The following is a 27883-nucleotide window of genomic DNA, read 5'->3' as shown; positions in this document are numbered from 1 at the left end:
TTTTTTGGAACTACTAATTGAGAATTGTGTGAAGAAAGTATGCATATTTGGCAAGCACGCCTAACAAAATCAATTTTTTATCCACCCTTACATGTAAGGCCTTTCTAAATAGGCGGCTTTGGTGGAATCGATGTGGATGGATCCTTGACTGTGGGGCCTGTTACTTACATTCACACTGTCCATCCATTTTGATAGCTCATTTAATGTGACGATCCCAAAAAATGAAGCATGTCCAATCTTAGGTGGACCCCACCATAGGAAATAGTAGAGATTGAATATCCACCTTTAAAATCTTCTTGGTGGCCACCGGAATGTATATTTGCCATCAACCTGTTGATAAGGACATGAAGACCTAGATGAAGGGACCACACAAATATCAGCTTGATCCAAAACTTTTGTGACCCACATGTGGTTTTTAATGGTTAAATACCACTATTTCCTTTGGTGTGGTCCACCTAATCTTATTATCTGTTTCATTTTTGGGATCATACCTAAAATGAGCTTTCAAAAAGCATAGATGGAATGGATTTAAGGTACATACATCACAGTGGGCCCCACAGTCAGGGATCCACCGAAGCCATGCCCTTTCTAATTCTCAGATATGCTTATGTTAAAATAAATATGTTTACTAAGCATACTTATCTATTTTGTAAGACACCAACATCACCCGGCAGTGCTTGTAGACAATACACAAGAAGAAGAAAGAAACAAAGAAATTGACTATCCGTGTTGATAAACGGCCTCAAAATTGAGGTCAGTAAAATAGTCATCCATGTATTAAGTTGATCATGGTGGTCCTTATAGCATATATTGCACAATATATATGGACGGTTTCTGATCATCGGACCATCCTAGCATGTGAGCCCTATTGTCTCGTGACACATGTTGGACCTTGAGCCATGACAGAGGCAAACAAATTAACTCATAGGTATCTATTTTGTAAGACACCAACATCACCCGGCAGTGCTTGTAGACAATACACAAACACTCAAAAAACTACTAATTAAGAGATTGCATGTGGCATACAATTAAATATAAATAACTATCCAAAATTAATGGTCCACGTTTTGGTGTATCAAGAACTAATAGTTATGCTTTTTAATTAACTGCTTACTGTAATGGTGGAAATTTATTTGATTGTTTCCAATGGAAAATATCTAATGGTTCTATTTCACTAAAAGTGCCACAAATCATAGTTTTGAATTGATCAACCAATCCAAGATTTGTATTGATTAACCAATCTGACTTTACAGTTTCAACCCATGGCTCAGTGGTAGATAGAGTGTGTTTCAACATTAATTAAGGTCATGGGTTCGAGTGCCCCGTTGAGTATGAGTTAATGTATCATTTCAGAGTACTTGTGTAAGACCCATATCCTAGATCGTACTGTTCCGTAGGTTTCCGCGGTCCTCCCGGTCGAATTCCGACAACCCGCGATCTGTTATCGATGTTTGCACGTGACCTTAAGTCGTATCCCGTATTCTAGAGTCGGCTCAACTTGATACTTGTACTCTAGCGACCGTGTCGTCGCTGCGGTTCTGATGCCGCGTATTATACGCGGAGGCGATACCCAGGCCAGGAGATGTGGGCCCGAAGTTCAGTTTAAGGAAAAATGCTGTGCGTTGCAAATACCAGGAGAATGTCCCATCAATCGTATCTCATGGCAAGTACACATCACCTTATACCCCCATCCCCAAGTACAACCACCCCTCCCCTAAAGTCAACTCTCTCTTACAACCAAGTACACTCATCCATTACTCACCATCCCTCTCTCCCATCACCTCTCTTTCTCTAGCAACCCATGAGAGTCCATCGTCCAAGCTCCATGAGAGAAGCTTGGCATGGCCCACTCCCTACCACCCAATCCCACCCTCTAAAATCAATCTTAACCGTTGAATCTTGTTGCCTTGGAGCTCTAGAACCGTTGGTGGAGGAATGAAGAAGAGATCTTAAGGGGGTGATCATATAAGAAATGAATGGATAAAAAGTGGTGCAATATGCAATACAAAGCTTACTTAACGTAATGAGCTTTAAAAGCTAACAAATTATTCATCTGAAAGAAAATTTCTCAAATAATTCTCAACAATTTTAATAGAACTATCCATGAGGCATTGCCAGATTTAATGAGACCTACTTGGGATACTTTATTGGCATCACAACTGCTTCCTTGAGAAGGCGCATTGCATTCTCTAACCCCTTGATGCTTTCCCACTTCACATCTGGATTCCCACGAATGATATCCCTGCAAGCAACAAAGACCAAATATAAATAACACTCGTACCAACCCAATAGTAAAGATATGCCAACTGATGGATTCTGACCCATGGATAACAAGGCATTTTGTAAAACCCAGAATTAGGGACTGCTTAGCTATGGTTTCCATCTAAGTGGCACTGAATTTACCTACTTAAACTCTCTGCTAAGGTACGCATTTTTGCAAATTCAAAAGTAGGAAGCAGAGACCTTTGCTTGCAAAAGTAAATATCATAAAGTCAAAAGCTTGCTAGCATACAAACAAATGCCTCTTGCAGCTTTTGGGTTCCAAGAATCAGGACATGATATGGTATCTTTAACAAATTGAAAAAACTTCAATCCAAATATGAGCAGTCATGCCAGGTATTACCAAACATTTTTCCTTTTTATTGACACATTTGGATCTTTGTTCTCTTACTACCAATATCAAGACAATGTTCCCATCTGCATTTCAGAGACACTGGATCCCATTTTTGAGAAAAAAAACCAAAGCATAAAAAAGAGTAACGCCAAGTAATCTACGAACTCCCATGATATGAAAGGGGTTTTGTGTCCAATAATGAACCATTGGAAGAGGAGGATGAATTAGACAGTAGCTGCTATAGGGAAACTATGATGGACACGCCAGACTAATTTAGTAGGCAAGTTGAACACATGAACAAGAAACAGCTCAGCATAGAATGCAGTTGAATTATATTGTCTACAATTGAATAGAGCCAGCTAGTCCACCTACATACAAAACCAAGAACAATTTGAGAATCCATAGTCTATAGTTAATGATTCAAGTTGCCCTGAATATTTTATTCTGTGAGCTGGTTCATAATGAACTTGCTTGATATGAGGGTCTTTTAGTTTTTGTGTCCCTTGACATTCTATGAAACACTCCTCTGTTGCAAAAGGAGGGAACTTCACGACCAAAGACATTTAAAGTCTGTCGCCAAACAAGAAAGCCAATGACTGTGTTCATCTAAATTTTCTATTGTTCTCATTTTATTCAACATATTAGCAAAGTCCAGTTACACCATGAAAATCAAAGAACTCTTTTAAAGGCAACAGGCTCAAGCAAGCAGAGGTTGATCCTCGATAAACGAAGTGATATGCAAGGTTGTATAGTGTTTTCCTCGATTAGGCATTCAAAAGGAATTAACTTAATTACTCTGTTTCATACTTAACATATGTTATTATGTGGTTTGCACCAATTAAACCAATAAACCAAGCATTACCCAACAACTATGACAGTTAGTGTTGTTTGAGTAATCATACGGCTTTTTGTCAGTTCGCCCAGAAAGAAATACAGGAAGTTGCGTGGTGCCATCCCTCTCCTGAAATTGAAAATCACTACAGAGATGGTTCAAAAGATCACCATAAAGGGTTTCAAGAAATCGGTTTACCATTAGAAATTGCTCAAAAGATCACATTTGATGAGAAGGTCACAGCATACAACATGGATCATTTACAGAAACTAGTGGATGACAAATTATGTGTAACATACAGAGATGGTTCAGCCACTTATGCAATTAGGGAAGGTTCAAAGGGACATACATATTTGAAAGTTGGTCAAATCATAAACAGGCGTGTTATGGACGGAGACATTGTTTTCATTAATAGGCCACCTAGTACTCATAAACATTCATTGCAAGCATTTTCTGTCTATGCACAAATCCTAACACATCCTCTTAAATCACATGTTGTGGTCCACCTGAATCTTACAATGGCCCAAATTTTTGGATGTCCATTCTTACCAGTGGATCTCATCTTCTGAATGGATTGGATGTCATATAAAAGACTCAGTGGGCTCCATACACAATTTGAAAGTTTTAATGGTTGTTTGTGTGACAACCGTTCCTGTGGTGTGACCCACCTGTCTTGCATCTTGCTGATTTTTGGGATATAAGGTGAATAGCTGCTCACCATTATTTTTTTTTTAAAGGTTCTCCATCATCTCCAACCACACACGCATGTGATTGGTGGGCCGTACAAGGATAGCTGCATATCTATATAAGGTTGTTGGTCATCTCTCATAAGGTACAACCCAACCCTCGACCTGTATCCAACATTTACACATGATCCTAAGTCGAATCCTGCATACCAAAGTCAGCTCGATCTGAAACTTATACCCTAGTAACCGCGTCGTCGCCGCGGTTCCAACGCCATGACTCGCACACCGATCCGATACCCAGGCTAGAAGATATGGGCCCGCGTTCATTTCGAGGAAAATGTCGCACGTGCCAATTCTGAGAGAATCTCTACGACCTATCCTATTAATCAATCAATCAATCCCATCAATCAAGTATACATCACACCTCAAGTCAAGTACAAGCAACCCATACCCTACCCTTCCCTCTCTCTTACAGAAGCTACCTCAAAGTCAACCCTTACATCACTTCATCCATCACTTCACCCATCACCCATCACTCCACCTCTTATCATCCTATCACTTCTCTCTCTCCCTCATTTCTTAAAAAAAATCTCCCAAGCAACAAAAAAAATTCCAACGTCCAAGCTCTCTCTCTCCCAAAGCCAAGTGTGGCCCACTTTCCCTCTCTCTCATCTCCCATCTCAACCATCCATTCATCATCTACCTCCATCAAAATTGAAGGCAAGGAGATCGGTGTTCCATCAGACCAAGAAGATCGAACGGTGGGTGTTTTATAGGTCTAAATTTCATGCTTTGATGATGCAAGTGGGGCCTACCGATTGGTGGTATGGATCTCACTTTGGACCCTAGATGTGGCTGATGGCCCACCTTGATTCTCATGATCATTCCATGATGGGGCCATTCTCCATGGACCCCATCATGATCTTTATTTTCCTAGCATGAATAAGGTCATCTAGACCTTGCATTTTGGTGGAGAAAGGATCTCCACCGTTGATTTTGATCTGTAGGCCCACATGTAATGGGACCCACTTGATGTATATTGTGATGTATGGAAGGGAGGGCCCATAGTGTCGGGGTCCCTCCATCACTCGATCTCTCTCCCTCTCTTTTTTTTCCTGTACGCATAGAGGTCGAGATAACGCATTTATATTCACTAAAGACGGTAGAAATATTGGCCTTGTCACTATGGGTATAGATAACCCAAGACTTCTAAAGTTGAGGAATAGTCTTTCACAACTGAACAAGCTTTTGTTAAACAATCTGAGGAAACAAGATATATATATATATAAATATATATATATATATATATATATATATATATATATATATATATATATATATATATATATATATATTAGCTTGATTCAACAAGCTTTAGTGGACTGCTTCTCATGTAGGCCCCACCTTGATGTATGGCTTTAATCCACGCCGTCCATCTTATTTCCCAAGTCATTTTAGGTGTTGAGCCGAAAAATGAAGCTAATCCGATTATCAAGCGAGTCATACCATAGGAAACTGATTTCTATCGTTCAAGGCTTTTAGGACCCACCTTAATGTTCCTACACGCCAAAACATACCGAATATTGGGCTCATTTAGATGTCTTGAGCCATAAAATCCAATGGTTGGGTTGGATTTTTCGGATGCGGGCCCCCTAGGAAAAACCACGATAAAAAAAATCTGAAAATAAGATGCCGCTGACGTCCAAAGGACGTGCAGCAGCATCCTCCTGTGTTGTGGATGGACGGGCAGGGACCATGGGTCCCAGTCGTGGGCCCCATCGTGATGTGTTGAACATCCACGCCGTGCATTTGATGGCCCCTTTAGGGTAGTGAGCCCCCTCTAAAAATCAGCCGTATGAGGAACTCAGGTGGTCCACATCATAGGAAACAGTGAGGGATTAAACGTCTACCATTGGAACCCTTTCTGGGTCACAGAAGTTTTGGATCATTATGAAATTTGTTTTTCCTCTTCAACCCGGGTTTGTGTGACCTTATCAACAGATTGGGTGGAAAATAAACATTATGGTGGGCCCCGCGTGGGACCCACTGATGTATGTGTTCCACACCTTCCATCAGTGTGGTCCCCACCATGAAGTATGTGCTTTATCTATGCCGTCTATCGCATGAGCTGCAGCGTCAGTTGGACGACTTACGTGAGTTGGGATTCATTCGTCCGAGCGGTTTGCCTTGGGAGCACCGATCTCTTCGTCGGGGAAGAAAGATGGCTTGTTGAGGCCCTACGTGGATTATCGCGAGCTCAACCGGGTCACGATCAAGAACAAGTACCCGCTCAGGATAGGCGACTTATTTGATCGGTGCGAGGTGCGCAGTTCTTTTCAAGATTGACTGCGTTAAGTTATCATCGAATTCGGTCCGATAAGAGGACATCCCAAAGACGGCCTTCAGGATGCGTTATGGTCATTTTGAGTTTCGGGTCATGTTCAGGTGACCAATGCACCCGCGGTCTTCATGCGATTGATGAACGAGGTCTTCCGTCCGTATCTTGATCGGTTTGTTGTAGTATTCATCGATGATATTCGATATATTCGAGGACCCGTGAGGAGCATTTGCAGCATTTAGAGATTGTGTTGGAGACCCTCCATGCCCACTAGCTATATGCGAAGGCGGAGAAGTGCGAGTTTTGGCGGGAGGATGTGAAGTTCCTCGGTCACGTGGTGACGAAGGAGGGTGTCGCAGTGGACCCCTCGAAGGTTTAGGCAGTGCGTCATGGGGCAAACCCACGATTGCGTCCGAGATCCGTAGTTTCCTTAGTTTAGCGGAATACTATCGGCGTTTCATTGAAGGCTTCTCCCGTATTGCAACCCCGTTGACCAAGTTGACTCGGAAGGGCGCAGAATTTGTTTGGAGCGACGCCCGTGAGTGAGCATTTATGGAGTGAAGGACCGTCTCACGTCCGCTCCTATCCTCACTCTTCCTCGGGAGTGATGGATTTATTGTATTTACCGATGCCTCGCGTATTGGCTTGGGTGTTATCCCGATGCAGCACGGCAGGGCTGTAGCCTTCGCGTCTCGTCGGCTCAAGGTCCATGAGCTGAACTACCCCACGCATGATTTGGAGCTAGCAACAGTCATCTTCGCACTGAAGGTGTGAAGATACTATCTCTATGGGGTCAAGTTCGTGCTCTTCTCCGACCACAAAGCTTGAAGTATCTATTCTCTCGGTGAGGTGAACATGAGGCAGAGACGTTGGATGGAGCTTCGAAGGATTATGATTTTGACCTTCGGTACACCCGGCAAGGCAAACATGGTGGCGGATGCCCTTAGCCGTCAACCACGAGGCCTGGTGGCACACATGATAATTCGAGTGGAGGATACTCGAGGATATAGCAAAGTATGACTTCGATTTTAGTCTGCAGTCTTCTATCGTTCGGTTATCGAGTTTGTCAATTCAACCCTCTCTTGTCACAAGGGTGATCGAGGCTCGATAGAGAAGAGTCGTTACAGGATTACCGAGCGGAGGAGCATCTTAGGGTCAGTCAGATTGGATCCGATGGTGGACTTCGCTTTAGAGGCGGATATGTGTCCGGATATTCCTGAGTTGCGCAGAGATCTTATGGCCGAGGCACATCGATCTCGATTTTCTATCCACCTGGCTCGATGAAGATATATCGTGATATGAGGAAACATATTTTTGGGAGGGATGAAGCGTCGGATCGCCGTTTTGTGGTCGAGTGTGACACATGCCAACGTGTCAAGGTCGATCATCGAGACCCCCGGTCTATTGCAGTCGTTGAGCGTCCGACGTGGAAGTGAGAGCACGTATCGATAGATTTCATTATGGGCTTGCCGAGGACTCGAGTGGTCATGACACTATCTAGGTTGTCGTGGATTGTCTGACAAAATCGGCACATTTTCTTGCGATTCGTGAGACTTGGCATGCGGACCGGCTCGCCAAGTTGTTTGTTGATGAGATCATGAGACGGTGTTCCTGTCTCGATCGTTTCAAACCGAGACTCAAGTTCACGTCTCGATTTTGGGAAAGCTTTCGAGAGCGATGGGTCGATTTCGACTCGAGAATCACGTATCATCCGCGGGCGATGGCCGGCACGAGAAGGTCAACCGGATCCTTGAGGATATGCTTCGAGCTGCGCGATCGACTTCTCGAGTAGTTGGGATGAGCATCTACGATTGGGCGAGTTCGCATACAACAACTATCGGCGACCATTGACATGGCTCCTTTCGAGGCATTGTATGACAGCCGTGTAGATCTCCAAATTGTTGGAACCGAGGTCGGAGAGCGGCGTCTCCTAGGTCCCGAGCTTGTGCGGCAGACTCGAAGGCTTATCGATATCATCGAGATAGAGGATGCGCAGACTCGAGCCGGCAGAAGAGTTTCTTGATCGCCGGCGTCGTCCCTTAGAGTTCGTTGTTGGGGACAGAGTGTATCTCAAGGTCTTGCCCATGAAGGGCGTAGTTCGATTTAGAGTGAAGGGCAAGCTTGCCCCGAGATTTATTGGACCTTTCGAGATCACTGAGCGCGTTGGCGCCGTGGCCTATTGACTTACCTTGCCATCTCAGTTGTTTGGCGTCCACAACATTTTTCATGTATTTATGTTGAGGAAGTATGGGTTGGACATCGTTCCTATTATTGATTGGCAGTCGTTGGAGGTTCGTGAGGACGCTTCTTACATTGAGCAGCCAATTCATATCCTTGATCGGAAGGAGCATGTCCTTCAGACTAAAGTCATTCCCTTGATGAAGGTTCAGTAGGGTTACCATTCTGTTGATGAGGCGTCTTGGGAGCGCCAGGCTGAGATTCGAGAGCACTAACCCCATCTCTTTGATGATTGATTATACGCTGTATCTTGTATGCTATCTCTAATTTTATATGGTGATGCTATGTTTCCTCTTTCTTTATGAGTTATATTTACTTGCAATGATTGTGTAAATTTCGAGGATGAATTTTTTATTTGGAGGGGAGAGTTGTAAGACTGATATCCTAGTCCGTACCATTCTGTAAGTTTCTACGGTCCTCTCGGTCGAATTCCGACAACCTTCGACCCGTATCCAACGTTTGTGCACGATCCTAAGCCGAGTCCTGCATACCGAAGTTGGCTCGACCCAAAACTTGTATCCTAGTGACCGCGCCGTTGCCGCAGTTCCAATGCCCCGACTCATGCACCGACTCGATACCCAGGCTAGAAGATGTGGACCCGCGGTCGTTTTGAGGAAAAACACCGTGCGTTGTGAATTTCGAGAGAATCTCTACGACCTATCCCATCAATCAATCAATCCCATCAATCAAGTACACATCATACCTCAAGTCAAGTACAAGCAACCCATACCCTACCCTTACCTCTCTCTTACACAAGCTACCCCAAAGTCAACCCTTACATCACTTCGTCCATCACTTCACCTATCACCCATCACCCATCACTCCATCTCTTATCATCCCATCACTTCTCTGTCTCCCTCATTCTCAAAAAAAAAAAAATCTCCCAAGCAAGAAAAAATTCCAACGTCGAAGCTCTCTCTCCCAAAGTCAAGTGTGGCCCACTTTCCCACTCTCTCATCTCAACCATCCACTCATCATCTACCTCCATCAAAATTGAAAGCAAGGAGCATAGGAGCCCAAGGGATCAAGAAGATCGAACGGTGGGTGTTTTATAGGCCTAGACTTAATGCTTTGACGATGTACCTAGTGAGGCCTACCGATTGATGGTATGGATCTCACTTTGGACCCTAGGTGTGGCTGATGGCCCATCTTATCCTCATTATCATTCCATGATGGGGCCATTTTCCATGGACCCCATCATGATGTTTATTTTCCTTGCAGGAATATGGTCATCTAGACCTTGCATTTTGGTGGAGAAAGGATATCCAATATTGATTTTAATCGATGGGCCCACATGTAATGGGACCCACTTGATTTATGTTGTGATGTATGGAATAGAGGGCCCATAGTGTCGGGGTCCCTCCATCACACGTGTCTATTTCTCTCTCTCTCTCTCTCTCTCTCTCTCTCTCTCTCTCCCTCTCTCTTTCATATTTTTTTTGGTGTGATGATGTGGTCGTGTGGCCCACCCGAATGAACCCCATCTTGATGTATGTCTTATCCACACCACTCAGCCTTTTGGTGGCCCACGTGGATAGCACGTCTATAGGTGGAGCCCACCTTAAACATATGTGTTGTGCCTAAACTGTCCAGCGTCCAGGGACGCTGGACGTGAACTAAAAATAAAAATATTAGCTTGCTTCAACAAGCTTTGGGGAGGGCCACTCGTGTAGGCCCCACCTTGATGTATGGCTTTAATCCACACTGTCCATCTTATTTCCCAAGTCATTTTAGGTGTTGAGCCGAAAAATGAAGCTAATCCGATTATCAAGTGGGCCATACCATAGAAAACTGTGATTTCTACCGTTCAAGGTTGTTAGGACCCACCTTGATGTTTCTACACGCTAAAACATATTGAATATTGGGCTCATTTAGACTGTCTTGAGCCATAAAATCTAATGGTTGGGTTAGATTTTTCGGATGCGGGCCCCACGTAAGAAAAACCATAAAACAAAAATAAAAATAAAAATCATAGCAATCCAATGGTGATACAACCCACCGAAGACGAGTCGGTGGGCGTGAAAGGCTAGGGGCCACCGGTCCCGACCATGGGCCCCACCGCGATGTGCGCGGAACATCCACGCTGTGCATTTGATGGCCCCATTAGGGCAATGGGCCCCCTCCAAAATCAGCCGTATGAGGAACTCAGTGGCCCACATCACAGAAAGCGTTGAGGGATTAAACGCTACTATTAGAACACTTTCTCGGGTCATAGAAGTTTTGGATCATTATGAAATTTGTTTTTCCTCTTCAACCGGTCTGTGTGACCTCATCAATGATTGGGTGGAAAATAAACATTATGGTGGACCCCACGTAGACCTACTAATGTATGTGTTCCACACCTTCCATCGGTGTGGTCCCCACCATAAGGTATGTGCTTTATCTATGCCGTCTATCCCTATCGGACCCACCATGATGCATGTGTTGCATCCAAACCGTCCAACCCTTTTTGCAAGCTCGTCTTAGGCTTGTGTTAAAAGAAAAATGAGATAGATCTAGGATCAGGTGGACCACATTACAAAAAAAATAGTGGGTTTGAACATCCACCATTAAAACCCTTGGGCTATAGGGTTTGGACCAATATGATATTTGTTTTTCCTCCCCATCCAGTTCTGTGTGACCTTATGATCAGATTGGGTGGAAAATAAATGCTGTAGTGGGCCTTGAGAATTTTAATGGTGGAAATCATTGTCACCACTGTTATTTGAAGTGCGGTCTAGTTGATCTTTTGATATAATTCATTATATATATATATATATATATATATATATATATATATATATATATATATATATATATATATATATATATATATATATATATATATTGATTTCTAAAAATAGATGAGTTGGACTCGGCCCATTCGACTTGGCCCATCTGACTTGGCCCATTTGATTCGACCCATTTGATTAGGCCCAATGTGATATATGAGGCCCGTTGTTGAGGCCCACCTTGATGTGATGTATGAGGCCCGTTGTTAAGGCCCACCTTGATATATATGAGGCCCACGTGATGCGGCTCATTTTATGTGTTTGAGGCCCATGGGTCGAGGCCTAATGTGATGTATATGAGGCCCATTGCGATGTGAGATTCCACCATGATGTATGTAATGATGTTTTGGCGGCCATGCCTTGGGAGCAATGATGGTTTGGCGTCCACATTGTAAGAGCAATGATGGTTAAATTCGCATTGTAACTCTCCCTAGGAACCATTGATAGGCCCATACTTGTAGTGTGTGGGCCGTCCTAGGCCCATCTTCGTTATGAGCGAGTCCATCACCATATAACATGTTTAGTATAGTTCCATGATTCATGTTCATACGCATCATATGTATACTTGATATGAGGAGTGATGATCATAGCATATGCCTTCGGGCATATTGTTTAAGCTCCCCGATAGGCGGAGTTGCCCTACATGAGCGCGCGATGCGCGCAGGATTGCTACATGACCTGGTAGTGTGATTCATGCACTTCGCATTTGTATGACATGATTATCGCACGCCCTAACAACATCAGTTGTGGCCCCAAGGCACATCGTGGATGGCGGATCGAACATCGAAAATCTTTGTTTCTAACATCGGGCGCCATAAATGTCCCCGGGTGAAAATTTCTAAACCCAATGGTACCGGAGGATGAACTCCAACGACGAGACCGAGTGGATATATGAGCGCATGAGGGCCAATACAAGTAGGCGCTTCCTACTATGTCGTGGTCGGTTAGAAAGGGGTGTGGCCTTACTCGCCCGAGGGTAGGGGGCATTACTAGGCCGAGTTTGATCGGCTAGTGAATGGGTCCGCTATCGACGTGCCGAATAGGTATTGACGACTATTGGTCAAGCGGGTAGTGAGGTTTCTTATGCTTGCAAACTGCACGTCTGAGAAAGAGGCGGTGCCATTTGGAGTATACTAAACTCCGGTGATTATCCAAAGTGAGAGCCGTACCGATATTTGATGCTCTAGTGAGGAGCTCCATTGATATGTGAATGATGATTGGCATGCATGAGTTGCATTTCGCATCGTATGGTCTTGATACGGCCGATAGCATTCATATCTTACACCGGATAGCCTTGGTACGACTGATTGCATTCATGCACTCATCAGCATGATTCCGCATTACTGACATTGCATTCCGAGCACGCTCATATTGTGCACACACTTACACCGCCCTCTAAGCTTTTATAAGCTTATGCACGATTGATGCGTGCGGGTGACGCTAGGCGTAGCCTCACCGCCGTAGGAGCGTGCTATCGGGCTTCAGGAGTTTCCGTTATTATCTTGTATTTCCCTTCATACGCATTGTACTCAAAGTTTTTTATCATAGTGAATTTTGTAATGGTGTTCTTGTGGTTATTATTCGTGGGTTACGCTTATGGTTATGCTTATTTTGAATCAAAATCATGTTTGAACTGTTCCTGTGGTGTGACCCACCTGTCTTGCATCTTGCTGATTTTTGGGATATAAGGTGAATAGCTGCTCTCTCTTTTTTTTTTTTATAAGGTTCTCCATCATCTCCAACTACACGTGATTGGTGGGCCATACTCTATCGAGGATAGCTGCATACCTATCTAAGGTTGATGGTCATCTCTCATAAGGTACAACCCATTAATAACATCTCACCACGTGACTATATAACAGCTGAGGGTGGTGCAGGCCTTGCTACCTAATCTGCATCCTCCTCTGAGGGACACGGATTGCGTCCTACACAAACGGGCAGAAGCTTTGAGTGGCCACCGTGATTTATGGGTCTTATCCACACCGTCCATTCATTCTTTTGTATCATTTTAGGATATAAGTCCAAAACTTGGGCAGATCCAAGATAGATGCAAACTACACAATGAGAATTAAACTCTTACCGTTGAAAATTTTTTAGGATATAAGTCCACAACCTGTTGTAATTGTTGCTGCTGCTGTAGGTGGTCCTGTTGTTGCTGAGCGGAGGACTGATTCATCTGGGAGATCTTCATCTAAAAAGAATCATCAGCAGGTCAGAAAAATGTCAAACGAAACAGCAGACACCCTATTGATGATGAAGCTAGCAAACATCAACATCATCATCATCATTTTAGTTGTTCTCCCAACAATTTGGAGTTGGCTTTTAAATGGTAGATTGGCAAAAGTTTTGTGATCAGCCATGCACCCGACACCAACCTTCCTATTTTACCTAGGCTCTTGGAACCAGCCATGGCAGAGGCTTGCATTGACACCGCTCCCATGGGTTCCCACCCTAATCTGAACCCCATTCCAACCATTACATGCACACCCCAAAGGGCCAGAAAGCAAAATAGGGTCATGGCTAAATTGATAAATGTTAGAAACAACTGATGATAAATATTAAAGCAGGTTCCAGAATTTTCATGCTAAATTAATACCATTGATTGACAAGGCTGAGAATCTAAGATGGGCATACATTGTTGAAGAATGCACATAAGGACATGAGTATGTTTATGCATGGCCACATTGATAGAAACTCATGCTATTAAAAAATAGCCACATTGATACATACATATGGAAGTAGGTAGATTTGCAGATAAACCATGAAGTATATGCTGCGGGTTCGGTTCTACCAACAGTTGTATGGAGGACGAGAAACTGATTTTTCTTTCAATTAATTTATCTCTTAGTTTCCAGTATATTTTGATTGATTATGTCACGTTGATACAAGGCAACTAGATTCTCACTTGTATTTATCTTTTTTTTCATTTGACTAAGCAATGGCTACAGTCATATATAAAACTAACCTTCACGAGAAATTCTGCTTGATCCTGTGGACCTAATCTGACCTTTGGTGAACTTGATTGAATTGGGGAGCCTACAGAACCATCATTTCCTGTGGGCTGACCATCTTTCCCATTCAAGCTACCCCTAGGTAAAAGCCTAAATCTTCGAGGATCCAAATCTCCATAATTAGGTGAGCTCCCAAGACTTCCCAGCGCCTGAGCCTGTGCCAGGAGCTGCTGCTGCTACTGTGGTGTCAAAATCTGAAACTGGTTTGATGACTGTAGAAAAGGCTTCTGTACTCGTGGGCCTAAATTTTGCCATAGTTGGTCAATGCCCTGGGAAAATAGAAATAATTCAATGTCAGGAAAGATGTGCATATCCAAACTAAATACCAACACCAAAAACCCATACTGCGGATGAATTTAGTATATGACTTACAGTTAAAGGCCAACCCTTTAATGGAAGACCACTGAAACCTTGGTTCAACCCTGAATAGAAAGGCACAACAAATATATAAGGGAACTCTGCAAGAAAATTTCCAAATAACAAATCCTAATAATATAACTAATTTTCAGGTACTTATCAACATATTTCATTAACACAATGGACAACAACATGCTCCTATGGACAACTAATTTTCAGTTACTTCTCACCATGCTTCATTAAAACAATGCACAAGAAAACACATGTATGCACACAAAATTTCAAGCTTGGACAAAAAAGCGCAGAAGATGAGGACACGAGGAATGTATTCGCAATATTAAAAGTTTTCTAAAACACCAACTAATAGTCTCTTGAGCTCCCAAAAATGCAATTTTAGCACCTAGATATTATTCATACTTTCCATGCAGAACCAAAAATAAATAATCCAAGAGTTCCCCCTCGTAACAGTTGGTTTTCGATTGAACATCCTAGTCAAAACCCAAGTTCACTTCTGCATTACAATTCTTACTCGATTTCTCCTCTTATTCTTTCAAAACAAAATGGCCCATTTTTCCAAGATTTTTTCCATGAAGAAAACATCATATTACAAAGACAGGTAGGTGAAGAAAATGAGAAATCTTTGACACCGTGGGTACTTTTTTGCCTATGAAACTTAGAACAAAATCCTCGGGCCACTCAATCGTGGTCCAGTGGATGCATAATCTCCTTGTAGAAGTTGCAAGAACTGTGACTTTCTTGATGTCAGAAAGCTCGTGGTCCAGTGGGGTGCATAATCGGCTTGTAGAAGTTACAAGAACTGTGACTTTCTTGATGTCAGAAAGCTTGACCTTCTAATAACTTGAGGATCAGGCTGCCTAGGACTGGCAACTAGATTATCTTTTAGCATAACTGAGAAGTACTATACTTGCTCTCCTAAATAAATGATATTCATGTATAGAAATAAAATAGAAGGTTCTACATAAAGGTTGACTGAAAGAAAACAAACTCCAAGGATAACCATCTTTTAAAAAGAAGAAGAAAGGAACTGCTTTTTGGAAAATGACGAAAATCAGAAGTCTTTGACCAAATTGACTGAAGAATAACAAAATTACCGGATCAACCAAAACAATGACAAAAGCCAACCTAAAGTGCTTGATTGAATGCCTGAAGAATAACAAAATTACCAGATCAACCAAAACAATGACAAAAGCCAACCTAAAGTGCTTGATCGAATGCCTGAAGAATAACAAAATTAACAGCTCCATACTTTTGAAGAAAAGATGTATGTAGATCAACCTCATTATTGAAGGGTGTTTATCATTTAATGGCCACCTGAGGCATTGAATGGCCTGAATTTTAGGCCAGAAGATCTAAACAGAGAAGCCGACCTGATGAAAGCTCAGATCTCAAAAACAGTCCCAAATACATGAAAAATGCACTCATCTTTGAAAGCAATCCCAATTACCTGCAAAACTGCAATCTGTGCTCTAATTTGCATCCAAACCCACAATTTCTACTAAAGGCAAAATCTGGAGTCCAAAATCACCATGTCTGAACTATAATAAAAATAATAAAAATAAAAAACTATGAAAAACCTAAAAATTGCATGATTTCAACTTTGAAAGCAATCTTGATTGCCTGCAAAAATGCAATTTGTGTTCTAATTTGACCATTCATCAGATAGCAAAAATGCAAAAATGATTCCCACCATTAGACAGCACACATGCCAAAGATCTGACCATTCATCAAGTAGTGTAAACTCTGAACATGCCTGAAGCAGTTGCCAAGAAAAAAAAAAACCATCCAATATTGGAGCATAATTGCAATGAATTACCTCTAATGTCCCCAACAGCTGTCTTTAAAGAAATAGAGAGAAGCATCATCAATGACAAATATGAAAACAAAATCCTTCAAAGTACAATTTTATGAATGATTTAGATGAGGAGAATCCAGATAAGCAGGTTCCATCTAGAGTGATTCCATTGTTCTCTGTTTATGTCTGCGACCTTAAACCACACATGAGAAAATCAATGGTGCTTTCTCACAATGTTTTCATGCAATTTCCACTGAAACTTACCTGATCAATGTCCTCACAAACAACAAATTCCTCATGACCAAATGGATACCTATGAAGCACAAACACACCATCTATTAGCTACAGCCATGAACACACCATCTATCAGCTATAACAAGAACTTAGTTGAGTAATTCCAAGCTAAAAAATGTAGGAATAAGGTTACTTGAAAAGCTTACAATGAACCAAAACTCAAATAAAGCTTTTGACAGTCATCTCGTGTAAGCATCAGTTGTGGTCCACTACTGAGTGGATCAGACTGATTTTCAAGATTACTCATTTACAGCATGTTGGTAGGAATGAGTGACCTGCATGACAAGTCATGGTGCAGCAACCTATGGAAAGTGTCTAGAGTTGGGCTTCTTTGAGTTACAAAGAAAGGATCTGGTCTTGAAAAAATGGTATTAGGAAAGTTGGGATTTAGAGAAGGTTTGAATTTTATACCATTTGGATCCTTTAAAAAATAATTAATTAATAATTAAAAAAAATAAAAAACTAAAAAATAAAAAAATAAAAAACTGTGAATTCATTCATATCATCAAAAAAAAAGGATTCAGGCACACACGGGCAGACAAAAAGAGGCCCTGGATTGCCTATGGTGTGACTATACCATTTGGATCCTTGAAAAAATAGTTAAAAGCTTGGTAAAAGAAACAGAAACGCATAGAAATGTTGGGTTTTATAGACTTGGTAACCTAAAAAGGTGAAGACATAGAAAATCAAAATACAAGACATTCTCAACAAATCTTTTGGACCTAAAATACCCTGAATTAATGGCTATTTGATAATCATGCAGATCTTTTTTAAAAAAAATGCTATTTACCCATATTATAATAAAGAGAAATGTGAACCTTTTTTTGGCAAATACCGTCTTTATTATCTATCCATACGGTTGTAATTAGGTAGTAGCAGCCTTGTTTTTTTAATGGTTTGTTAATATCATTTGTAAGACTACTCATGCCACCAATGATGTGACATTTGTAGCTCTTCACTCGTCAAAAGCTACACTGCTCTTCATACGAGGTAAGGGGCAGTTTTAGGCGAATGTGATGGTCAATCTATATGGGTTGTTTCTTAGACTTTTATAACATTCATGGCTATCAAAAGCTCTTCATAATCTATAGTTAATGTTGTTCTCTCATTTTCAAGAGCATAGACCCAATATGAATGTGTGAAGCTTCTACAGCTTTCCTTTTTTTGCTACACTAGTAAACCTGGATCACTCACACATGCTACACTCTCTGTTTGTAGGCAACTAGACAAGCAACTAGCTAGGTGTAGTTGGTTGTTAGTTACCAATACATGTTACTGTTACACAAAAGTTACAGAACAAAGGAATACTACTTGCAGCCACAAGACATGAATGCCCACATGTGCCATCTTTGAACAGATGTATTTGCCATCAATCTATCTCCATGCACTGTGTAAAGTGCAGCAGTATGTAATTGTTAAGAGTGCCAGTGCCTGACATACTGGTCTTCATAGATTATCATCTATCTAATGGTTACAGAAAGGGCCAAAGAATACAAATTTGGAAGAAATAAAGTACATACCTGACTGGAAAATAATGAATTCGGGACTATGACAGGAAACTTCTCAGAATTCAGTAAGGATGTAGTTGTTAGTCCCATGTCCACCACTTGACCTTCAAAAGAAATTAGGCATGTTGAAAGTTCATAAACCATACATGAGATGCAAATTCTATACATTGTTTTGTTTCTTTCTAAAATTCTAAGGACTAGGATGCAACCACTTGTAACAATAGTGGAGTTCTAAAATTCTGAGGAATAGATGCATGTCCATTGAAATGGTTGTTGCTATCTGCTCCAATACCAAAACAGTGGAACAGGATTGCAAATGATAAAATGAGATGCAGACAAATATTACAAATTAAACCTGAAATTCCTTACAAGCAGGCATACACAATCACATGTAGAATACCAATCTTGACATACCTGACATTTTTGGCACAATCAGCATGAGCATCATAAACATACACCGGTAGAACTCTTGGAGAATAGACGACAATGGGAGGTGAAAGAAGCACCTGAGAAAAGGAGTAATCTGTCATGTCATAACACGAAGATGAAGAAAAACATCTAGAAGTTGACATGACCCAATAGTGAGAATTTAGCACTAAATAGAACCTAATAGCAGATTCAAAATGCAGTTCAGGAAATAAGATATGACTTACAGTCAATGCTCTCCCAGCAAGAAGAAAAAGGAATGAGAAGTAACCAACAGATGCACCAACAAAAGGCTTATCTGCACACACCAAAAACAAAAAACAAAAAAAGCAAAAAAAAAAAAAAGTGTTTAGCTTCATGGGCTGAGTAATAATTTTCAGCTGGAAAGTGAACTTTCGCGTGAAAGAATAGCATGTGATCAAACAAATGAAATGACTGCGACCATAGCCCTTGTCACCTTCCAATAGCCCAAGAACAAATGCAGCCAAAGCAAGGACAAATGCAAGCAAGCAAAGATCCTTATCTTTTTTCTTTCTTGCCTTTCGGTACTGTGGGTTTTGGTCAGCACAGGCATGTATAAGGCAGCTCATGTACATGCCAGACATCTGCCAGCATGGCAAATTTTCTATGAGATCCAATTTATTCATTAGAGTGGAGACTCTACCTAGATGCTATTCCCCAAGAATCAGGTTGGTCCACTCATCAGGTGGGCCACAGTTTATGAAACAAAAATACGGCTGAACAAACTTGGTTGAAGTGTCTTTACCCATCCAACTGCTTCTAAGATTATAGCCCACCTGCTGAATGAACCAGATTTACTTTCATGACATGGTCAAAACCACCTGATGAATAGCTTGGACATTGCACTTAGACTCCGCAATGGAACAACTGCTTTATGTATAGTGGTCAAAACTACCACTCCTAGCTCCAGATAAGCCAAACCTACATTGAGCACGCAGGTTGGGGCAGGGATTGTTCACTATGAAGAGATGTTCTGCATACAAGGTAAAGTTCAGGTTGGATTGCGTTAAGGATTTTCAACCCAACCTAGGTGAGGTTGAGGGTCGGCAACCCAACCCCAACCGAACACGACCCAGAGTTCAGGTTGGGCCAATCGGGTTCAAGTTGACCCAACTGAAGTTGTACACTTATGGTGCACACTTCATGGAACTGTATGAAAACACCTGTTGCACAAGCATTTCTCTATAACAATATGACAAAGAAAACCTAGCAGTTTAATGAAAGAAAAGATCTCACCAAAGAAGACAAGCCACTGGCGTCCATAAAAAGCAGAGGGCACGAAGCAATTCTGTAATATGAAAATGCTAATCAGTCCAAACTAACATGCACAACTGTTAGAGAAGTTAATGAGACAAATGTACCCATTACTGGTATAACACGAAATTCCAAGCAAACATTTTGAAGGGCGTTACCTGATGAATGACCTGGACCACATACCTATGCCACATTGCCATCTGTCTGAACCACTGAAAAAACACTCAATCCTATTCATGAGAATATTGTTCAACATTTCTCGCTCTTAAAACTTACCTTAGCAACAATCCCGAGAAAGAAGATGGCATGCCATACAGTCATATCATGGCAACATTACATGCACATCAGCAAATTGACATGAAAAACCCGAATGTAAAACCAATACATGACATCAAAATAAGTGCAATGACACACATAAAGGAAATGTGTACAATTACGTACGGACTAGAGAGTGTAATGCACCTGCTGGACATTTAATAAGATAAAACAATCAACATATGAACTGCAAAATAGATTGATCAAGGAACTGTATCACCCATACATGTGCTTCATGAATCCTTATAAAATTCCCACTAGCCTTTGCCTCAGCTAATTTCCCCTTCCAGACCTTATTAAGACCTTTGTATTCATACCTTCTATCTTGGAAACTGAAATTACAAAGCATAGTAAATACCATTTCGTTTGGACGAAGTATCCAGACACACCATGTGAAGCCATAAACATGCCCACTAGTGAATTGAAATACCCGAAAGCAACAAGCTGGAATTTGACTAGTTGGTATTTATTTCTCAAACTTCTATCTTCGAAGCATAACAATGCAGCTGATATATGTGAAAGCAATGTTTGAGAATGAACTAGCTGGTAGAACAAAACCGCAGACTTGGTTTGAAGTTTGAACAAACCCTTGATTATTCAAAATAGGCCCACTTGATGGACTTGGGCACTTTTCATATGATTGACAACTTATTCATCTATTCAGCAAAACCAAGCATGGAAAACGAATGACTATTCATGGAATCAAGTTTAGGCCGTTTCACACCCTTCACATTTCATGAAAGCCTAGAATTTCTCATTACCTAACATTGCATATTCCTCTGGTAGAAGCAAAAATTACTATTGGTAATAGTGAGCTTTCAAGGGCACGATTAAGGTATGAAAAGCATTCCATATCGAACATGTGATTGAGGCTTCTCATTAGGCGGCCTTACCGCATAATACCCCAGCCCAAAAATCAGGCAGGTCTAGCTATCATCAGGTGGTCCACATGCATACCTTGATTGTTGACCATTTACCATATTTGGTGGGTGTCAATATCAACTCCATTATTCTATTCTACCTTCTAGCCATCAATTCAATTAAAGGAAGTGGTCCAGTGCTCTTATTAAATCAAGGCAGTTGAATCCATTGATCCAGACTGTTCATTAGGTCCAGCGCACATCTTATGGGTTACCATGCAAAATTCATACTGATACGACAAATATAACCATTTGATCAAATAGCCTTTACTATAGACGGTCAAGATCATTCACACAAATTGGGTCTAATAACCAATTTGATCCATCTACTTGTTAGGACCCATCATGGAATGCTTATAATTTTGAAGAATCGCTTTGGTTAGATAATTGTAATCATCCCATCCATGGCTTGGAAAATGGATGGCTGCAAAAATAATGCCAAATAAATAATAGATCTGGTCTTTTGATCAGTGTGATTTTTGCATAATAGCCTATGGTATTTGTTCTGTACGTAATGGACCGTTCAGATCGATCGATTGGACTCTACACGTAGCATTATAACTCTGAAAACCCTATTTCTCTACCATAATAATTCTAACATCTCTTATTCTTTATTAAAAAAATAAAAAAAACCAGAGAGAGATGTTCCTAATCTCTTTGGATTAGATTAGTTGAGTAATCCTAATCTCTGATTCATGGACACTTGTTTAAGGAAACAGGACCATTGGTTTTTTCTTTTTCCCTTTTTCTTTTCGTTTTTAACCATCCAATAGATGTCCACCAATCCACTAGTTACATGATAAAATAATCTTGAATTTTTTTTTTCATGATATATCTACACTGGTTACCATAATTTGGACGGTTTAATTTGACTACTTGTATGCCATGTTTGCAATTTCTTTGTAATTTCTAAGTGCCTGTGTATCATCCATCACACTCTACAAGAGTATCAAAATTTTTCTCTTTGGATTTTTATGGTGCATTTGCTCCCCATCTCCACTACATTTCAATACATGTGTGGTGTAGCAACAGTGTCAGATGACATCTATGAATAGGCTCGAGTGGGGTAGTCTGTTTTTTGTAATTTTACATTTTTTCCCTACTGAAATAGAGTATGACATTTACAACTTACAGCACTCAGTAATTTTTCCATCTCTAGGCTTTATTTATAATTTACAACATGCAGGTTTAGAGGCATTGCCAACTGTTAAGAAGCATTTCCTTAAAAAAGAAAGTGGCAGTCATTTCCAGCAGCATTCCACGTGCTTGCGGGAAGACACTGCTAATGAAACTGGGACTCGTATTTTCATCCAGAGAAATACTTTGATACTCTGGCAGACTGCTATGGATGATACGCAGGCAGTTTAAATTACTACGAAATTAGCTACATGGCATAAAATCCAATTGAAACTCTGCATCCGTAGCGGACGGACTGCCCGGGCAAGTTCTTCTTCATCTTCAACATACGAAAGCAGGACTGAGAGGGAATGGGAAAAGAGAAGCTTACCTATTTGAAGACGTTGCTCGATGGAAGGCTGAAGACGCTGCCAATGGAAGATGACCCGCTCGATGGAAAGTTGAAGACGCTGCTCGATGGAAGAGGCCGCTGCCAATGGAAGGTTGAAGACCCGCACGATGGAAGGTTGAAGACCCGCTCGATGAAAATGGTAAAATAGGAAATGGCGCTCAACATTTTGGCATTCCTCTTCCAAATCACAGAAACATTCCAAATCCGAACAAGTGTTAGTTTACCATTGTTTATAACAAACAACTTGATAACAACCGTACATGCAAGAGGGACCCTTTTCTGGATATTTAAGATGTATTATATAATAAATTTATAAATATTAAACATTTATAACTAGAAGGATTATTTGAATGGTCTGGATAACTCTATATCATTGCCACTATTTTCAAGAATGAGTCACCACTATTTAACATCTTGTACAAAACTCACGTTTTTTAAGAAGAAAATGGTAAAAATAGCTTTGGAAATGGGAGGGCTTTATGGGCCCCACCATGATGGATATGTTTCATCCATGCCGTCCATCCAGTTCTCCACATCATTTTGGGATCAAATCCCGAAATTGAACCCTAATTAAGTCTCAGGTGGAACACAAAAGGAGAATATTCTGGACGGTTGGACGTCCACCATTCAAAACATGTGTGACGCGGGTGGATTTATTGGGTTTCGCCGACGGCTTTAAGCCGTCGGAAATACGGACGGATTTTAGCAATAGCTAAAATGGACCCCAAGTCCATCGGCTTTGTTGAGTATTGGAATGGTCTGATTTTTTGTGTCCCTTCATCCTGGTAGTGTGTGCCCGATGAATGTGTTGGATGGTATACAAACATATTGTGGCTCAAGAGTTTTGGAATGGCCTAATTTTTTTTTTTCGTCCCTTACATCTTCATGTATCATACAATTTATCATGCAATGCCATGACTGTTTTCAGTTTGTAGAAGTGGGGCCCATCATACAGCATCTGAATCATTGAGATTTGGGGCCCTACTATGGCAAATATCTCCAGTTTCTATTTCTACATTTATTTATTGCTTTCCAAATTGGCTTTAGTTCAAAAATAATTTTTTTGGTTGTTTAGTAAAAAGAACTCATGTTTAAAAATATAATTGTTAATTAAACTTGCTTAATTATATTTTTATTACTTCATTTATAGTTGGTTGGATGATGAATATACTTCTAATTGAGAATAGAAATAAACAACTAACAATACACACACACACACACACACACACACATACACACATGTTATCCCTGGGGGATTTATTTTTTACCTATGATATGGTGCCCCAGTATTGCTTGTATGTTACTAGTATGTAGTAGATAGTACTATGTTAATTATTTCAATTCTACATGTGCAAATTTTGAAATTTATTTCTTCAGTTTAAACACATTCTGTTATTAGTTAGGTAAATGATGAATATTTGTTGTGATTGATTATGGAATTGGAATTGTTTAAGAAAAGGATAATCAGTTGCCCATTTGAGGGTTTCTATGTGGCCAAGCATAGATATAGTATGCTTTCGGATGCATAAAAATTCTCAAATTGTCCCACATATGGACAGTTCAAGGTTGGATAGATTAAAATGCTTCGGTTCCATTATTTAAATGCACATGCTTGTTTTGGGTTGGTCTGTCCATTTCTCTCTGGTTACGTTTCTTACATTTATTTCTAATATGAAATATCCTCACAATGTGTGGGTAATTGGTGTGGGAATCAAATGCAAGATCAACGTATCTGGAGAGACATAGGGAGATGCTACTGGAATTTCGGTGTGCGCATTTAAATGGGAACTTGAAAGTATTAAAATCTATTCGGTCTTAGATGGGTGACTATTTAGTCAGTTAGTTAGATATACCATTAGTGATTCTTTAAGATGCCTAAATCATTGTCATTTGGGGGTAGGTTGTCATTGATTAGTATGTAGGTAAGTATCTCGTTTGTCACGGAGAATCTTCCTGAAAAAAATCTTCATGTAACTTGGCTTCCTTTGCTAAATGAACGGATGATAATGGGGCTTGTTTAAATTATATTAGGAAGCTTTGTCAGGCCCAGAGTGTATTTTCACTAACCCGTCCGAGTGGCTAAGGAAGATACTTATGGATAAGAGTTGGATTCATCTGCCAAGGTACCCATTTAGAAACTTCTCATTTTAGTTGTTGTGGCTTAGTGGTCAAGATGCATTCTTTTGACATATCCTCCAATTTCATTGGATGATTTAGGGTGAGCTACATATACTTAAATGGAGCTGCGAAATTCATAGATTTTGCATTTGTAAATGCAAGTGATAGATGGAGGATCCGATGTCCATGTAAGAACTGTAACAATAACTTCTGGGTGTCTCGAGAAGTAGCATATGATCATATCGTGTGTGACGGATTTAATACAAGTTACACCTATTGGCATTTTCATGGGGAAGTTACGTCTTCTTCCATGCCAGCTACCACAAATGTCGTAGGTGATAATCCAGATCCACACGATGATATGCATGGATTGTTACATGATATGTTCAGTATTTCAAATCTAAATGGTGAAGAGAGTGATGCGGGCCACACGTCATACAAACCTACACAGGGGCAGAATACTAAAGGACAACAAATTTTCAAATTGGTAGAAGATGCTGATCATGAATTGTACCCGGGTTGCAAGAAATTCACTAAGCTTTCTTTCGTTGTGAAACTATATCACATAAAGTGCCTTGGTGCCTGGAGTGATAAATCGCCTTTTGCCAAGGAAATAAAAAACATAAAGTGCCTTGGTGGATGGAGTGATAAATCATTCACCATGTTACTTGAATTGTTGAAGGAGGCTCTTCCCGAGGGTGAAATGTTGGCAAAGTCTTTCTATGAAACCAAGAAGTTCATTGGGAAGTTAGGCCTTAAATATAACAAAATTGATGCATGTCCTAATGATTATATGTTGTACTGGAAGGAGGCCATCAATGATCAATCATGTGCCATATGTGGTACTTCCAGATGGAAAATGACTGAACATCAGTCAAATGATGAGCGATCTTCTTCATCTGTAAAGGATCAAAAAATTCTAGCTAAGATATTACATCATTTTTCCTTAAATCCAAGGCTAAGAAGGTTGTTTATGTCATCAAAAAATAGCTTCCTCTACGAAATGGCATGCAGTAGGGCGCACTGACGATGGAATATTAAGGCATCCTGCTAAATCCCCAGCATGGAAAACTTTTAACCACAACCACCCAAGCTTTTCTTCGGATGGTCTTAATGTTAAACTTGGGTTAGCAGCTGATGGTTTCAAACCATTCAGGACAATGAGTATTGCTCATAGTACATGGCCTGTTATTCTGATACCATATAACTTGCCACCATGGATGTGTATGAAGCAACCTATTCTCATCTTGTCCTTACTTATTCCTAGCCCTTATGGACCCGGTAATAACATTGACGTGTATATGCAACATTTGATAGATGAGTTGAAGGAATTGTGGGAGGTTGGCGTAGACACTTATGATGCCTCAAGCAATGAGACGTTTCCATTGCGTGCGGCATTGTTGTGGACTATTAATGACTTCCCTGCATATGCAAACTTATCTGGATGGAGTACTAAAGGACGTCTTGCTTGTCCTTGTTGTAATAAGGACACTTCATCTAAATAGTTAAAACATGGTTGAAAGTTTTGTTATATGGGTCATCGTTGATTTTTAGAACATGACCATAGGTTTAGAACTGATAGCAGATCCTTTGATGTCACAGAAGAATTTGGCGAGGCGCCAACTCCACTATTTGGTTCTGATGTGTTGGCCTAGTTGTAGGGAATTAATGTCACCTTTGGGAAGAAGACTATAGGTAGTCAAGGGCATAAGAGAAGATGAGAAGATAATGAGGAAGAAATATATAACTGGAAAAAGAAGAGCATTTTCTTTGATTTGCCGTATTGGGAGCATAATCTATTGCGTCATAATCTGGATGTGATGCATATTGAAAAGAATATATGTGACAATGTGCTTGGGACGCTGTTGAATATTGCAGGGAAAACAAAGGATAGTGTAAAGGCACGTCTTGACCTACAAGATATGGGTATAAGACAAACATTATACCCAAAGTAGCTTTCATCTAACAACACATATTTACCACCCGCATGCTTTACTATGTCACTAAGTGAGAAGGATGCTTTTTGCAAAATCTTGAAACAGGTGAAAGTTCCAGATGTTTATGCAGCCAATATTTCAGGTTGTGTGCATCTCAAAGAGTGCAAAATTTCAGGACTCAAGAGCCACGACTGTCATATTATGATGCAATAACTATTTCCAATTGTGATACGAACAACATTGCCTAAGAACGTAACCTCAGTCTTACTTGAATTGTGTGGTTTCTTTAGAGAATTATGTTCCAAAGTTGATCGAGTAATTAGAGACTTTGACCGATTGGAATCTCGAATTGCGCTAACACTTTGCCATTTAGAAAAGATCTTTCCACTAGCTTTTTTTGATATTATCGTACATTTGACCATTCATTTAGCAGGCGAGACAAAAATAGTTGGACTGGTACAATATCAATGAATGTACCCCATTGAGAGGTGCGTGTTAATGCTTAGAAATTAAAATTATTTGACATGCTATGCTAGTCATGCTAATTGACCATATGTTTTAAAACTTTTTAATATTAGTGATCACAAATATTTGTTCACATTAAAGTTGTATGTGTGTAATAGAAGTCGGCCCAAGGGATCAATTGCGGAAGGGTACTGTTATAGAAGAACAATCCTCTATTTTCCCACGAGTAGGTCGTGCATTAAGGAAGTCTGAGGATTGTGTACTGGATAAAGTTACATTTGCATAGGCACATCGATATGTCCTGTTTAACTGCCATGAACTCAACCCATTTCTTGAGTAAGCCAACTATAGGACTTAATTTATCCATAGATAAATTTACTCAATTTTTTTTTTTTATTTTTCTAAAACATATGAATGTTGTTAAGCGGATGAAACGT

General features: G+C 40.5%; 1 protein-coding gene across 7 annotated transcripts; it reads right to left on the bottom strand.

Annotated features, from left to right (window-relative positions):
- Positions 1-1971: 1971 nt before the first annotated feature.
- Positions 1972-23023, bottom strand: LOC131221348 (calpain-type cysteine protease ADL1-like). Of its 7 annotated transcripts, XR_009159203.1 has the most exons (10): positions 22906-23023; positions 20705-20810; positions 20146-20197; positions 19346-19830; positions 19116-19186; positions 18877-18968; positions 18475-18566; positions 16313-16973; positions 14445-14759; positions 13537-13670 (listed from the first exon to the last, which is right to left on the bottom strand). XR_009159203.1 is itself a non-coding variant. In XM_058216583.1 (5 exons), the coding sequence occupies exons 1-4, from the start codon at positions 19533-19535 to the stop codon at positions 18518-18520; spliced, it is 402 nt and encodes a 133-aa protein (XP_058072566.1). In that variant the 5' UTR covers positions 19536-19882; the 3' UTR covers positions 1972-2242; positions 18475-18517. The 7 variants fall into 7 exon arrangements, 2 of the variants coding, with proteins under 2 accessions (XP_058072566.1, XP_058072567.1); XR_009159204.1 differs by lacking the exons at positions 19346-19830; positions 20146-20197; positions 20705-20810; positions 22906-23023 and adding an exon at positions 20440-20660; XR_009159202.1 differs by lacking the exons at positions 13537-13670; positions 14445-14759; positions 20146-20197; positions 20705-20810; positions 22906-23023 and adding an exon at positions 1972-2242 and having other exon boundaries at positions 16925-16973; positions 19346-19882.
- Positions 23024-27883: the final 4860 nt, after the last annotated feature.

Source organism: Magnolia sinica, chromosome 12 (genome assembly GCF_029962835.1).
Source record: "Magnolia sinica isolate HGM2019 chromosome 12, MsV1, whole genome shotgun sequence".
Taxonomy (NCBI): Eukaryota; Viridiplantae; Streptophyta; class Magnoliopsida; order Magnoliales; family Magnoliaceae; genus Magnolia; species Magnolia sinica.
This window is presented reverse-complemented; position numbering and strand designations above follow the sequence as displayed.